The 15,563-nt window shown below is 43.2% G+C and overlaps 1 protein-coding gene across 1 annotated transcript; it reads right to left on the reverse strand.

Moving 5' to 3' along the window:
- Nucleotides 1-1,494: 1,494 nt before the first annotated feature.
- On the reverse strand, nucleotides 1,495-15,403 carry zgc:162707 (UPF0524 protein C3orf70 homolog B). The gene is made up of 2 exons (XM_034575101.1): nucleotides 14,877-15,403; nucleotides 1,495-3,217 (listed from the first exon to the last, which is right to left on the reverse strand). Exons 1-2 carry the CDS (start codon nucleotides 15,058-15,060, stop codon nucleotides 2,523-2,525), a joined length of 879 nt encoding a protein of 292 aa, XP_034430992.1. The 5' UTR covers nucleotides 15,061-15,403; the 3' UTR covers nucleotides 1,495-2,522.
- Nucleotides 15,404-15,563: the final 160 nt, after the last annotated feature.

Here is a 15,563-nt window from a genome sequence, read left to right on the forward strand (position 1 = left end):
CATGGCCTCTTATAAAATCCACTGCGAGACAAAGTGTGGGGGAAGAGTGTGGGACAGAGACACAGAAAGAAAAACATGGCAGGACGGTTTCTGTCATTGGTGTGGATCAATAAGGGGAAACACCAGGGTCGAAGGTGCAGAGGTCTCACTCGAAAAATATTATGTCTTATTTTATAGAGGTCGTATTCCAAGCTACTTTGGGTTTGCAATTTCTTTTTGAAGCAATTTCTCATATATGTTTTGTGCCAAAAGCAGGAAACAGAAACACTCTTCAAAACCAACAGCGACAGTTAGGGTTATGACTCAGACTCCACCAAATCTCTGCTGAGTGTTAGTCATCACCTCTGACTCAGGTGGAGAGAGTTTGACTTCATTTCAAAGATCTAAACTTTCTCTCCGTAAAACCATTTCAAAGATCAAACAAAGTGAGTTTCATTATAGGATTTATTCATATGAAAATAATATAACAATAATAGGAACATAAGACATGTTTCAACTGCGTTGCTGTAAGCGGGACTGTGTTCAGTGTAAAGTCAAGGGCTGTCCCTGAATAAAACAGATACAGGATTTGTGCTCTTTGAACACTCGATTGTTAAATTGATTTTTGACAGGAGGGACTTCTGCAAAGAAATGCTACGATGGAGTATCGGGGCCATATGAAGAAAATAATAATTGAGAAGGAAGTTGTAATTTAATGAGAAAAAGTTATAATATTACAAGAAAAATGTGTTCTAATAATAATAATAACGTGATTTTATTACAATTCATTCTCGCATTTTTATTTTTTCAAATTAAATTACAACTTTATTTTAGTAAATGTGCAACTTTTTTCATTCAACATTACTACTTTTTTGTAGTATAACGACTTTTTTCTAGTTTACTCATAATTCCAGATCGTTTTTTCCCTTTAAGTGGCCCTAATACTCTGTCGTAGAATGCAGTCATGCAAAAGGACTTTATTTTTTTCCATCCAGTGCTTGTAGCGTTGCATTAATACATATCTGTGAACATTTTAGTGATTTGTTTGCTGAGAACGCTCCAGGAAACAACTCTTTAAAGATTGAAGAAAGAAAAGAAAAAAACGCCAGCTGACCCAGCCCAGCTTCATTTTTACTAACTGACTAATAATGGGCTAATAATCTCACTATAGTTTCATATTCGAGTGTATTTCGCACAACATTATGTCCATCACAACATCAAAACACCTATTCAACAACCTACTCCAAACCTACTGTTATCTCCTTTTAAAGGTGCGTTAAGTGAATTTTCCTGCCCCTTCGTACAAAATAACTGACATAAAGTCTAACCTATTCTGAACACCTTTCTCGGGATCCCCTGTCAGCCTTCTCTCAAACAAATAACGATTCAGTATTATTATTTTAATTATTTATAAGTATAAGTATATGTTGGATATATTCCCTCTAGTGGTCTTACTAGTTTCTGCTGCGACAACATGACTCGCTGTGCCAGAGACACGACCGTGCTTCTTTAAACTTCCTGGCAGCTAATGGAGGTCAGTGCGGGTCATGTTTTGCTTAACGGCCCATTAAACCACGAACAGCACTGCAGTTTCAATTCGGCCCCGACCAGACAAAGCTGGTCAGAACAATGAGTTTGGGTCTGTGATTATCCTTGGTCCTCACTGGCAGGTACATTTATAGGAATGTGCTTCTGTGTAATCCTTGATTGTCGAACACTGTCCTACCTAACTACTCCTCGTGTTGATGGTGTCAGTAAAGTGCAGACAAACTGTGAGCCGGCTATTCTCTCTCTCTCTTTTTTAAATGTATTAACGTGATAAAAGTGGAGTTGTCACAGCAACTTAGTAATTAACAGGTTAAAAGGCTGATGTGCTTTAGGCCCACGAGAGGTAGCTGGCCTTGTGGTTATTATGTTGAAGTGTCAGAATTGCTAACGCGTGTGGGTGTAGCCACTGACCCGAGAACGAGAAATGCCACGCTTATCTGCCTCTCGAGCGTCGAATTAGAATAAAGTCCGACGGCCAGAACGCCAAGAACTACTTAACTGCTTATTATCATCATGAAACCTACTCATATCTCCTCTGATCGTACATATTTTAGCTCCGGCAGTGTTTTTAACAAATAGACGTTTTGGCAACTTCTCACTTTTTCCTTCGTCCCTCTGAAGGAAGTGCACCCACTATAGATTCAGTTGTATTTTCGGATTTTTCGCTGTATAATTGGGGCCGACTTGGGCCACCGTGCATGTGCTTGATATGCTTGTGCTTCCTGTTTCTACTTTATTGTAATGAGTTGTAAAAAATTCACTCCATGCAGGGTTAGTGGGCAGAGCAGAGGCTGTGTGAGAGTGCAGGCGTACAGTTCTCGGCCACCTGCAGGAAAGCAGATTCAAATTAAAGCAACCCGGCGCAGCCCTGCTGAAGCGTTACAGAGGGGCTTTGTTCTCTATTGGTCCACGTAAAATGAATCCTCCAGTGTTATTCTCATGAATATGCTTCAGCGCTGTGAATCACGCTCCCCCTCAGCTCAGTATCATGACAGTTACACAGTTGTTTCGATCTTTTCAATGATCTCTATCATAGACTTGGAGGGAGAAAGCACAGAGCAGTCGTCTTGATCCCAGAGGCTGCCGGGGCTCGAGTTCCCGTCCGAGCTCAACCCGTCGTCCTCCTCCTCGCTCTCCTCCTCGCACGACTCCAGGTAGTGCAGACCCAGCGCGTTGATGCCAGAGTCCTCTGAGCTGGACGGAGAGGAGCAGTGGTCCATTTTGGGGCCCTTTATCTTATCCACTGGGGAGGGGTGTTTGTGTTCACTGTACACCTGCTGGACCGGCTGCACGGGCGCGGCCGCAGCTGTGTGTTTTTGGGTTGGCAGCGTTGGCTTGACCGGTGGCCGAGGCTGAGTGGAATTTTTGGGCAACTTAGACGAGGCTGAAGCCGGCGGGGAAGGGGTGGGAGCATGAGGTGGTTCTGGCAAGGGAGGCAGAGGCCGCTGCACGTAGCACATCTTGCCACTGATCCGCTTCACGATGTAGTCGTCCACAAACAGGTCGGCGATGACGCAGTATTTCGGCGACTCCAAGTGAGGCGGGGACTGGAAGCAGGGGGCGAGCTTCAGGAAGCGCTCGGCCAGGGAGACGGACAGGTCGATGGTGTCGCTGTACTCGGAGCCGACCTGTGGCACGGTTGTGCTCGGGAGCTTGCACACATTGGTCATGGGCTGGTACACATATTTGCCTAAAAGAGACGGGAAAAGACAAAACACCGAAAATCACTTTCATTGTTAGATTTTACTTTATGACAAAATGCTATGGTTCAGAAAATCACTCATAGTCTCTGTTACATTAACAGTGAATCAGATGCTTATTGCATGTGAATTATGTTGTTTATAAACTTTCCATCCCACAAAGGATAACCACCTGACTTTCCTGCAGTTCCCCTCAGCACTAAAGAGCATTTGAGAATATTTCAGTTTATTGATTCAGTTTTCTGTCTCCGAAACTTTGCTGCTCACTTTAATCACCGGCAGCTTTTTCAGCAAAAAGAAAAAAAAAAGCTCTTTAAAAATCTGTGCATAACTTGCTCAGCACCAAGCAGCAGAGAGACAAAGTAAGAGACCAGCTCGAGAAAATAGTGCATCATTTAGCAGCTGAGGAGCCGGATCTTTCCCTCAGGATTTGGTGGAGATCAGCACAGACTTAGAGGAGAAAATATTACATACATCAGGTGGACAGGAAAAAGACTCTTAATGAATGCTTATGTTTCTACTTGTCAACTGAATGTTTCAAAATGCTGGTGTTTGCTAATATGTTGACAATACTGACTTGAAATGCGATAAAATGTCTTCGTCCACAAAGGATCTCTCAAACAGAATTTGATCTAATTTGATGACGTCGTCAAGCAGAGTGGGATCATGGGAAAAGTCTACCTGACTCAAATCATGTTCACCACAGGTAAAGCAGAGATGAAGCAATTAGAAGGCAACAAAAATGAAACTTCATTAGTTAGTTTGAATAAATTTGGGGATTTCTCTGCGTTTGAACATTGTAGGAAACATTTTGGAGAATGTAAGTACACAAGTTTAAAAAATATATATAACCTAGGTCGGGTAATTTTTTGACATTTAATAAAGAATTGTTACATATTAGATGCTTAAAGGAAAAACAGCACGCAAGCAAAATCTCAACCTAGAAACTGCAATTCATGTCACAGATAACAAATACAATTTAATTCATGTCCGTCTGTTAACTCTTGTTACTAATATACAGTATTTAACCAAAAAGTATTTTGCCATGCCCTAATACCCAAGTAGATTTTCTTTTTCTTTCTTTCCAGTAAGTTAATTATCGATATAACACAACAACAAAACGTTCTTAGGTTTTGCTTTACCAATAAAATCATAAAACTATGTTTGAGCATTTGCATTTCAAACCCCTTTTTCTTTTTCTTTTCTTTTTAAAAAATAAAAGTGAATTTCATGACGCTGTGGGGGCACATTAATTCATCTCTTCAAGTATGAACCCTTCTCATCATATAAAGCCACACTTGTTCCTTGGGTGACAGTAGCAAACAGAGCAACACAGCAGCAGCACAGTCTCAGCCAAGGACACAGTTTTTTAAGTGGGCTCTGAGTGAATACTGTGTCTGTAATAACCAACCATGTGTCCGTCTGCTGTCAGAGGGAAAAATGTAGAAACATTTTTTTCCCTCCTCCAAACTGCTGCAAGACTCATTTGAAAAATGACGAAACTGCATTTAGAATTACGTTTACACCTCAGAAATCCTGATGTGGTGCTGAATCACATCTGGACTAAGAACACTGCACAGCGTCACATCAATCCTGGCATAAATACATTTATTCTGGAGAATATTAATATATTAAACACGCCGTCCGTGTGAGTTATGCCTCATGTACTGGGTTTGGTGTGAAAATGACTTGCTCCTGAATGTTACTCATTGTTTTGAAGCCTCATACTCTCGAGCGGTGCTGCCTGAGCAGTGTGGCTCAGAAGTGTGTTTAACTGGCTCCCTGGAGATGGAGGAACTGCAGAAGATGACAGGCCTACGCATCGCTTCCTCTTCGCTCCGCGTCCCTGTCTTTTGTTTCAGCGGCTGGGGGGACCCCGTCAATCAATCTCATTTCCCAGGTTACAGTGAACACGTCATAACTACTTTCAGAGTAGGAACGTGCGTCTGTTTAGCTGAGTGGACAAAGAGAATTCCTAATGCTGATGCGACATGTTTTCAGTATAAAGTCAACTACTTTTCACAAAGATTCCCATGACCAACCTCAATTTCAAAGTCACAATTTATTGTCCACCGATGTGAAGCGATCAAAGGAGGCTGCGACTGAAGTTTCATGTCCGTAAACATTGTTAAAGCCAAACACGAGAGCTAATGTCGATAAAGACAAGAGGGGAAATAGTCGTCGTCCTCTGTTTTAATGAGAGAAAACTCAATGGCCCATGTTCAGCCGGAGACGAGCCCATTCAGGCAGACGAGATAGAGGCAACAAATGAGTGCTAAAGCTGCAGAGGGCGACGTGTTGACATTTAGTTTTTCAGCATATTACATCTAATTGCACTCATCCATCTGGAGTTTCAAATACAAAGAGCAATACTGAGGGACGGGCAGATGCTTCAGCAGACAGTAAAACAGACAGGCATATGGAACGAGCCCCACACCAACGCTGGCCGTCCTCCCCGGCCTTGTCAGAGAAACACGGGCTGTGTGTAGATTTAAAAAGGGCGTCTGCGGAATGCAGAATTAGTTTCGCATTTAGTTTGAAATATCATTGTTTCTCTGAGTCCCAGAGGAAAGTCCACTGCATGTGAGATTAATATCAATTAGTTTGGCAAAAAAGGAATCTGAGAATCCTCATCAGGAGCAAAATATAGCTTTCTGCAGGCTTGAGATACACAAAGTTCACATTATTAGAAATGCTATTCTGTTACAAATGCTATTATTATTATTCTTCCAACAGCCACCAGAACCATCATGGAGCTGTGTTGTCACAGCTCGGTCCCAGTTTTGTTTGCATCATGCTCGTGCACAAGCATGAATGATTTAATATCCTGTTATAATATATTGGTTTCACACTATTCCTCTGATCAACATCTGAGGCTGGTTACACACAAAGGACTGACTGTGTGCGTCAACTCATAAACAGGAATCCTGTTTATGAGTTGACGCTGTTACAGGATGATAAAGAAGTGAGATATCGATGTCCTTATATTTTTATCATATTTGGTTTTATGTATAAATATTTATATATACTATACTGAGGATTGAAACCAACAGTAACTGACAGACAGCGAACACTGTCCGAGCAGCTTTATTGATATTCAGTTGTACCCTTCTGTGTTCCTCAGTGCTGAAGTCGACACATGACAATGTCAGATGTAAGGCAGCCTCTGCTCGCCCTCCCGGCTCTGTGTGTCCCTGTGTGTGGGTGTGTGTTTGTATTTCTGACCTAACGAGGCCCAGTCCTAACAATGAAAGAAAAATTGCAATATTTTACCATCCTGAAGACATTCAGTCGAATCTCAGTTCTTAGTTTAAGGTTAGAACAAATGTGAAGAAAAATGCTGAAATTATTACATATTTTTCTTGCTGTCAACACAACCCAGAAATGACCAGAAGCAACAATACTTTATGGCTCAAAACCTTTTGAGTGCATCACCCCGTCTGTGCCACTCAGCCAAGCCCATTATTTCCAACTGAAGGAACAGGTCACAAAAATTCAAAGTTTAATCAGGCGTTCCTGAAATATCCCGGTCACAAGAATAAGATGGACAGGTGATTGGTGGATGGATGGATGGATAAACAGACAACCTGAAAACAGAATGCCTTTCGGTCAAGGCAGTCGCCGGAGCGGCGGCATTAACAAAACGGAGAAGTACCACAGGAAACCACTGGGGGCAGTGTAGCCAGTAGTTTAATCGAGACGGCCATAGGACATGAGGAAGACCTTTATGAGGAGAGTTGTGATGGTAATTTGGACCACCGCTGTTTACAACGTGGTCACTTTTCCCTCTTTATTAAGGTACATCATCAGAACCTATCCCACCGTCGCCATGTTTGTTGTCAGAAACTCTCGAGTCTGCACTGCCGTCTACTGGATGTATTGCTAAACAACAATAATAACAGTAAAGGACGCATGACAGTATGTGGGCAGCGACGGCTACATCGTTTGGAACGGACGCATCTGTTTTCGTACGAAAAGGCAGCATAAATGAACCTTTACTCAAAAAGGACTAAATAGGATATTTGGTTGGGAACTTTTTTCAGATGGGGATTTGGTCTTTTTGTAGGATTTGTTGATAATAATAAAAAAACAAAAAAACATTGAGTATCATCAGATTATCTTATTTCATAGTGTTGGTTAAAAAACAAATCCACCATCAAATGGTAAGAAACAGTTACTGGTAATGTATCTGACTTTTTCATCCTTTTTGTTGTTTTGCTGTGCATTTGTTGTTCCCTCGTGATAATCGGCCGAAGTGATGTCACAAGACATTTCAAGTCTTGCTACAATAATGATTGACAGAGTAAAAAGAAGTGCAATCTGCAGCATTGACAGTAAATGTCAGGGTTTTGAGTCAGTGCTGCAGAATCAAACCGTCGGAGCTACACTGCAGACCCACTGCTTCACACCCACACTGAGACAGAATCAACAGCAGAGGAAAGTCAGACTCAATGTTTTTGACTGACTGCAGACCCAGCTGACCAGAAAAACACAGAACATGTCGCTCTTTGAGGAGAAAGAATGATTCCTACTTCTTTTCTCTTCATTGGATTAAGCCTTTTCATTATGTGAAAATTTTTGACGAGGAGTTCACTGAGGAGATCAGGAACTGAAGGCAACAGAAACAAGGCTGTCGGATACATAAAAAATAAGCAAATAACCGCTTTTCAATACGAGTATGTCATTATGCATGCATGACCTCTGCACTTAAAAGCCATGGAGGTGAATCTCTCCTCTACTTTACAGTTAGGGTGGGTGAAGTGTCCACAAAACACTTTTGGAGTTTCACTGGTAAACAGCGTTGCAGCCAAATCCAATAAGCAAACAGCGACCACTTCTCCAAACAGAAAAAAACTATAGAAAGAAAAACATAAAATGCCTCCATCCTGCTCCTGTGGTGTCATCCAAGTGTCCATAAGCCCCGACAGTCACGAATTCTCACAAGAACCGCAGCAGTAAGTAGGAGGAGGATAGTGGTGAGTAGATAATGAGGGAATTTTTATTTTTCGGGGAACTATCCCTTTAAAGGGAAACCTGGGATTAATTATTATAGTCAGTGTTAAAATAATTCCTCTTGGAACAAGGAGCTAGAGAACATTATATACAGCCAAAATATGTTTTTTTAAAAGATGATTCATGGTGAAAATCAGGAGTGCAGGAGGTTAATGAGAAAGCCGTAGAACAGGCAGCTCACTCCTGGGAATTTACAGATTGCACTCTGGAGGAGCGGAGGAGGAACGAGGAGCTCCAACTCCTCTGTCTCCACCCGTCTCCATCCTGCAAACCTCATGTGTTCTCTGCTGTGTCTGGCCGACAGTCTGCTTTAATACTGGAGATAGGAGTCTCCCTTAATAATGCAGCATGTAGCCCATCAGCCTCTCGCTCTCCTTCACAGAGCTTCCACATCGCTCCGTCCAAATCCCAGCTCTGGCTCTACAGTCTGCAGCTGGGAGGAGACGCTCGAAGGCCGAGGTTTGTTGTCGACGAGCTCAACGTGTCGTCAAAGATGAATGAGCACGACTTGTCTTTTACGGATTATGTAATTTTGATAGCAGTTTATATCAAAGCCTCATAGAGACTGAGTCATTAACAACCCCCTCAGTTTTTAATCTATTTGTATGTTTGAGTGAAAACCAGCTGCCTCATAATGCAACATATCAAAGATGTTGGAAAAATGTGGCTGTATAAAATTAATAATCTTAACAGACTGTCCTTATAACAGCTGCTGCACCCATTTGGCTGGTGCCGGTAGGGTCTGGCCGCACATCCGCAGCTCTTTGTGTTTAAATCTGTGCAAACAAAGGGAGCTGCAGCTGCAGGGGCAACAACATACAGCAAGTTTCAGGTTTCAGGCGAGAGGGGACGGCCGACCCAGCGTCACGTGAAACTCCTTTTCCTGTTTCGTGGCTCCAGAGGCCGAGGCTGTTCCTGATTTACAGCCAGTCAGAGATCCAGTGTTTGTCTGTCACCACAGTGAAAGAATGTAACCCTCAGAGCTGTTTTCACAGAGCAAACACAGAGGTTCAACAGCTGTAAACACAGGTCTTAGAGGAAATGTTCAAGTCCAACACAATAGTAACACGACCATATGAGCTTTTAAAGAGTTATTGGTCACTGTAGTTATCCCTCCCTGCCAATACTGACTATAAATGCACCAACGTTAGTGGGAATAGGTGATAAAATCCACAATCCTCCATTTAAATACATTTGAATTTGTTCTTTAACTATCATACCAAACTCAAAATTCACTGTGTCAGGTCACAGGGCTGTGACACATGGGGGCTGTTTGTAAATCACACTGTCACACTGGTCTATTGATGCTTTACTGACAAACAGTGGGTAATCACGTTTTTTCCCTCGCAGCAGACATCTTGACTTATCATAAACCGTTTTCAGACTAGAACTCTGGGAAAAATGGGTTTCCAGAGTTTGCCTTTCACATATGACGACAGCAGCAAGAGATTGTCCGGGTCGGATGTGTTTAAAGCAACACGACAATGTCCAGAGAGTTCAGGCGAGGGGTTGTGCCAGGGTAGCTCATACAGGAGGGAGGACAAGACGTATAATTCCTGGTCTTTCCTAGTTGACATCTTCGAGATATTTATGTTCTTCCAGTTTCGCCGCCCATCGCATGTGAGAAACGTCATCATCAGCCCACTCGCTCACTATAAAACTTTCATGCTGTATTCTTGCACGGGCTCGCTCAGACATTTTTTCCCAGACATTTCACTCCTGGAGGGGGGATGTGGGTTGGCAGGCAAAGTTCCAGAAAATGTCTGGAGCAACTGACATTTGCGTGCTCACATACAGCCTCTGGCGTTCAGTGCATGTCTGAAAGCAGCTACAGTAGAAAAAGCACACGGCTCTGTTCCAGTCGGATCATGACTGTAAACCAGCATAAAGATACCAGGACCCTAAAACTGAAGGAGCTTAATAGCAATCAGCCATTATTTATTTTTTTCATCTTCCCACTTTGACCTGTTAAAACCTCTTCTGATACAATTGTTGGTCTCTTTGTTAATGCATGACGGGGGGAAGCTAGCGAGCGGCTCTGAACCGTGTAATTATATGAGGGCAAAGTGCCTGCGTTTAGATTCAATGCCATGAATGGAAAGAAATAGCAGATACAAGGTGAGTCCGCCTGCTGCCTTTTCAGAGCACATTGCCACAGCAGCTATAATGTGAAGTCACCCGGTATCTTTGTCACGAGGTGAACGAGTCTGCGACGAGGCTGCGTGGGTTTCATTTGGACTAATTACACGATAGTCGTCTTTCGTCAAAATCTCCTCTAAAGTTCAGCTCGGAGTTAATATGAGGCTTATTCCAGTCGTTTTAGCTTCAAAATCCTCGTTGCCTTTGTTCACTCTCAGTTTTTCTCACTGAGCTGTGATGAGGAGACAGTAACACAAACAGAAAATGTGCCATTGCATTCAAGGAGACCTGAGACAATCTAAACCTTTCCTTCCAAACATAAGAGAAAAGTTGTCGTACTTTTATTTCGGTGCTTGCATCATTGAGAGACCTGCAGGCGGAGCACTGCAGCTTCCCAAACACGATCAATCGATTCGAAAAACATCCTCTCAGGCCTGCGCCGACAATATATTGATCCTTTAATAACAGCCGAGGCTCTTTTCTTTATGATTCAGCACTGCAGTTAATTTTGATTTGGTCACCACATCAATCAAATTAAGGTCAGAGCTTTACCCAATAAACCTCCTTGTTTCACTTTAGTAAGATCTGCAAGCTACAGCTGCGTGATGTGACAGACGAGAGCACGAGAGGAAGTCTGACAGACAAGATCCCACTTTCTTGTATCTACAAGCTCGGAGGAACAAAACGAGAGCTGACAGAGAACGAACAGACTGACAAGACCGTTCAGGAGTCATTAGACTTTGTTAGATTTTCTTAATGAGTAATTCATCGCTCTGCCTGGTAATTGTAATCAGTTGGTCGAGGATAAAGAGAAGGACAAAAAAAAACACCATTCAGACCAGGTGGTTCCAGTGCTGCTGTGAGCAAGAACCTCATCAGACATGACATATTGGCAGTGACACTAAACACAGCTAATTACCACAAATGAGAGGCTTGGACTGATGTTGTCACCAGCTGGGAACACCGCCTCCGCTTAAATCCAATTCCAGTTTTCCCCCAGTTTCTCTGCCAGAGGTTTCCACAAAGCTTAAAGTAAGTCAGAATGACCAGAAGGCCCATCTTGCTTCTTGCTGATTTGTGACCTGTGAGTGCAGGAACCAGAATCGCGTGACACGGTGTTCGGTTTGCGCGCGGCACGTAGGAAACAGGAGAAGCTCCAGAACTAAGTCGCAGGTAATTACCGCACACGGCTCTAAAAGGTAAGAAAACACACATAATTTGTGTTTGAGAATTTAAATGCTGACCTTTTTGTGTTTGTTTCGCTGGAAACCTATTAAAAAATGTAATTAAAAACGCCGCCTCGCCGTGCTCCCTGTGGTGAATGCACAATTATCAGCTTCAGAACAAGTTTGTACTCCAGGCAATAGGCGTAGGCACATTCAAAATGGAAAATCGCAACATTATTATGCTTCTCTAGGAAGAAGGGCGTGAGCCGAGCCGAGCAGGCGTACCTCGCATGCAGAAGCACGCCATTATACTTTTCTCACTGGGTGTCCTGGTTGTGCCTGATTCAGCAGTCTAAGCTGGTTTACTCTCATTGTGGTGCATGCGAGGGGAACCTGTGAATTACAGGGCAAAGAGATGTTGAAGGTGAGAACGCTCCTTTGTGATGTGGCTGGCTCCCTCTTCAATAGCATGACACATCTGAATTATAATGGGTACAAAGGGCTGTGTGTTCATCACACAGCACCTTTTGAGTCGGAGGGGTGAATATTTCAGAGCAGGGAGGAGGAGCGAGTCCAAATGTTTACAAATGATGCAACAACGGAGCAGGCTTCTGCAGAGAAATCACAAATTTCCGTGTGTGGCTCGTCAACAGACACTGGAGAGAATTCATCATTTTTATGCCACATCAGATATTTCAAATCACTTGGCTCGCTCTGAACGGAAGCCGGCATCTAAATCCAATGATTACATGGCAAAGATTACAATGTGACGAGTGCAGTTGTATACTGTAAGCCCCCCTCGGCTGACGGGTGCGGAGTGGATGGTGATTGTGTTTTACACTGATCTGAGGATTTTCAGGGCAGCCAGCGATGAGGGGGTGGGGGGGGAACTAAGGGGATGGACGCCCTGTCGGGTTCACGCACAGTTTTTGGCCGTTTGGTGGCATCAAGCGTCACGTGGAGACTCAGTGTAAATGGAGACAAAATATCCGAGGTATATGGATGTCACAAATACTACATGGCTGCTGAATTTGTCACTACTTGACTTTAGCCCTTTTCCACTGGTCAAAAAAATCCACCCACATCTGGCTTTTATCTGCAATGGGAATAGATTCGATCTGCAGCCTCTCCCAGGTCAAATGACTCTGCAGTTGACAGGTTTTAATCGGCACCAGCTCAGCTGTAATGGAAACATGACACCCGGGTGAACGTCCTAATTTGGCGAGGACGCTAGGTGAGAGAGCACCTCGGTTTTCCATGCATTTGTTACGTCGAACATTACACACTGGGGGAAAAACAGAAGGGCAAACACTCGACTGGCAAAGGGAGAGTAAAAGAGGCATTTGTCTACACGTTGGCACGTCTAAAATGTTGGCATTGTTCTGCATTCTTATCGAATGCCATGAAAAGACCAAGAGAAAACACAGAGTATCCTCATTCATCTCTTTCAGACATCCTGGCACTGTCCATAGAACTCAGTCCAGAGCCCATTCCTTCCTACTGAGGCTGTAAGTCTTTAAATTTGGGTCACAGATGTATAATTCATTTTTCAGAAAGGGAAGTAATTTAATAAGAAAGCTGGGCTGTAGTTCTCAGTAATTGTTGCCCATAAAAGAATGAGTAACACATATTTAGGGGCTATTTCCAGCGGTGGATTAATACTCACTTGGTGCCCTGGTAAGTGCCCAGTTGGACGTCTACGAGATTGACTCAAAAATAATCTAGAGTGCCCATGTCCATCGCGATGTGTGTGTTGTATATAGTTCCTGAACAACAGTGGTGGAGAGGATTAAGCTACATCAGGCTTTAGCTCCACGGACACAGTACTTTACTTGTTAGTCGTATCAGCACATCGTCTTTTCAAGGGATTTGTTGACATTAAGACAAATGTCGAGCGTCACAACACTCTGAAAGCAGAAATGAAACTGATGACTGAAGTGATGCATGTCACGTCACACAAGAATTTCCAGTAACAGCGAAGGAAAGCAGGGGCGCATCCAGGGGTGGGGCGAGGGGGGCACTGACCCCGACTGAAATCTGATTGAAATGTATCGAATGATGTGCGGCTTTCCTCAAAGCTATGGCGCTAACAGTTAACAAGGAATGACTTAAATGTGCACCTTACTGAATCAGGAATTATGCATGAATATTGGTAGTAGACTCTTTTGAAGGAAATGGTCTTGATGAGACATAAAACAACCCTGTTATAGTATGTACAGGAATACATACAGACTAAGCCCCTTTCCCATTTGGAGTTCAATAAAAAGTAAATTGAAAGACACAGGATATCAAACATTAAGATTAATACCGTTACCTCCACCAAGGATGTTATGTTTTCACCCTGGTCCCTTTGTTTGTTGGCTGGTTGGTTTGTTTGTGAACAAGATGACACTAAAATAATTGAATGGATGTCCATGACACTTAGGGGGAAGGATCAGGGGAGAACCCATTCAATTTTTTTTGAGGATCCAGATCAGGTGGCAGATGCATTCATTATTTTTTACTGTTTTTAACACTGTGAGATGGGGCATTTTTCAACATTTTCATCATAATATATCATTGATCTTGATGATATGTAAGTGTATGATATTTGGTGCAGCCTGATTGGATTTACAGGGACTGTTAGGCCTTGTAATTTGTGGATTTGCAGAAAACAAATCTAAAATATACAAATTTCCAATTATTTATTTTTACTTTGAACATATCATGAAGACTAAAGAAGATACACAGAACTGTATTTTGGACACGCAATTTGCAAGGTCCTAAATATGTATAGTTTACACTGACTGGGCTGGAAATCGAAATTCAGAACAGTTTACGAAACAGATACAAGTAAATTCAGATAAATACATGAACCGTGACCTGAAACATTCATGCCCCTGCTCATGAATATTTCAGCCTACATTGTTTAGACCACATCAACTATTCATATAAGGAGGTCTATTTGTAGGTTTGACTCTCATTAAGACTATCTATATAGGACTATGATGTTATACCTTATATATGCAATGAATACAGACAAGACAGTGAGATGAATATGAAGTTTTAGGGGAAATTAAAACAACACAGCAAATGTTTCCTGAGAGCTGAGTGTGTGGAGTCAAGTGAGGAGACTTTACATAACCTCTCATAATGAGCCACATCAGCCTTTAGTAAAAAATTGTCCATATTTTTAGTCAATACAGAGCCTGAGCATCTGGATTCCTGACATGGCGGAGAGAAACCAAATACCCAGCATCTGTTTTTCTCATTCTCGTGCCAGTGAGATGGATTTCTGGTGATTCACTGAACTTATTATCAAAACCATGTAGGGAAAAAATGACAAACTTACAGTGACACCAGCCCAAGTGGCAGCACCAGTGCAGCTTGAAGCACTTCCCGTGGCTGTGCGTCGAGCAGATGGAGAGTCCGTCACACGGCAGGAAGTCTGGTCTCCCCGCGCAGCTCCTGGCCAAAGCCTGCGCCTCGTCCAACTTCTCACTCTTCGGACACTTGCGCGCTCCCGAGGCGGCCATGCCAACATTTCCTGGATCCCCCTAAACGCACACGGCCAAGTAAACTACAACATTTACCCGTGAAGGACCGACCCGGGGGTTTGAAACGATCCACGCAGCCCCCTGCAGGAAACCTCTCAGCGGGGATCTCTGGGATATCCACTGGGCTACAGCACAGGCGAAGAGGAGTGCGAGTAAAGGAGGTGAAGAGTCATATTCAGATCCTCCCGTGGTCGTGATCCACACATCTCTCCATCCTCTCCTTCCTTCCTTCCTTCCCCCTCGCGTCGGGAAGCTCCTCTGCTCTGCGCGCTGGTGACGCGCGTTTACGGCACAACGGCGCGCGTCTGAACTTCCTCACACAGCGGGAGGAGTCCGCCAACACAAAGCCAGCTGCTGTGCGCACTTCAATCACACACACACACACACACACACACACACAAAGCTTTCATCAGTCCCTCTGACAACTTCAAAACACCAAGATCTGCATCCTGAAACGAATTCACACTCAGACTGACCTAAAA

Source organism: Hippoglossus hippoglossus, chromosome 21 (assembly GCF_009819705.1).
Source record: "Hippoglossus hippoglossus isolate fHipHip1 chromosome 21, fHipHip1.pri, whole genome shotgun sequence".
NCBI lineage: Eukaryota > Metazoa > Chordata > Actinopteri > Pleuronectiformes > Pleuronectidae > Hippoglossus > Hippoglossus hippoglossus.

Excerpts from the sequence above, each read along its gene's own strand:
- zgc:162707 (XM_034575101.1), bottom strand. The coding sequence starts at position 15,060 with ATGGCCGCCTCGGGAGCGCGCAAGTGTCCGAAGAGTGAGAAGTTGGAC. Across the intron at positions 3,218-14,876 it reads CCACTTGGGCTGGTGTCACT|GCAAATATGTGTACCAGCCC; the intron begins GTAAGTTTGTCA and ends CGTCTCTTTTAG.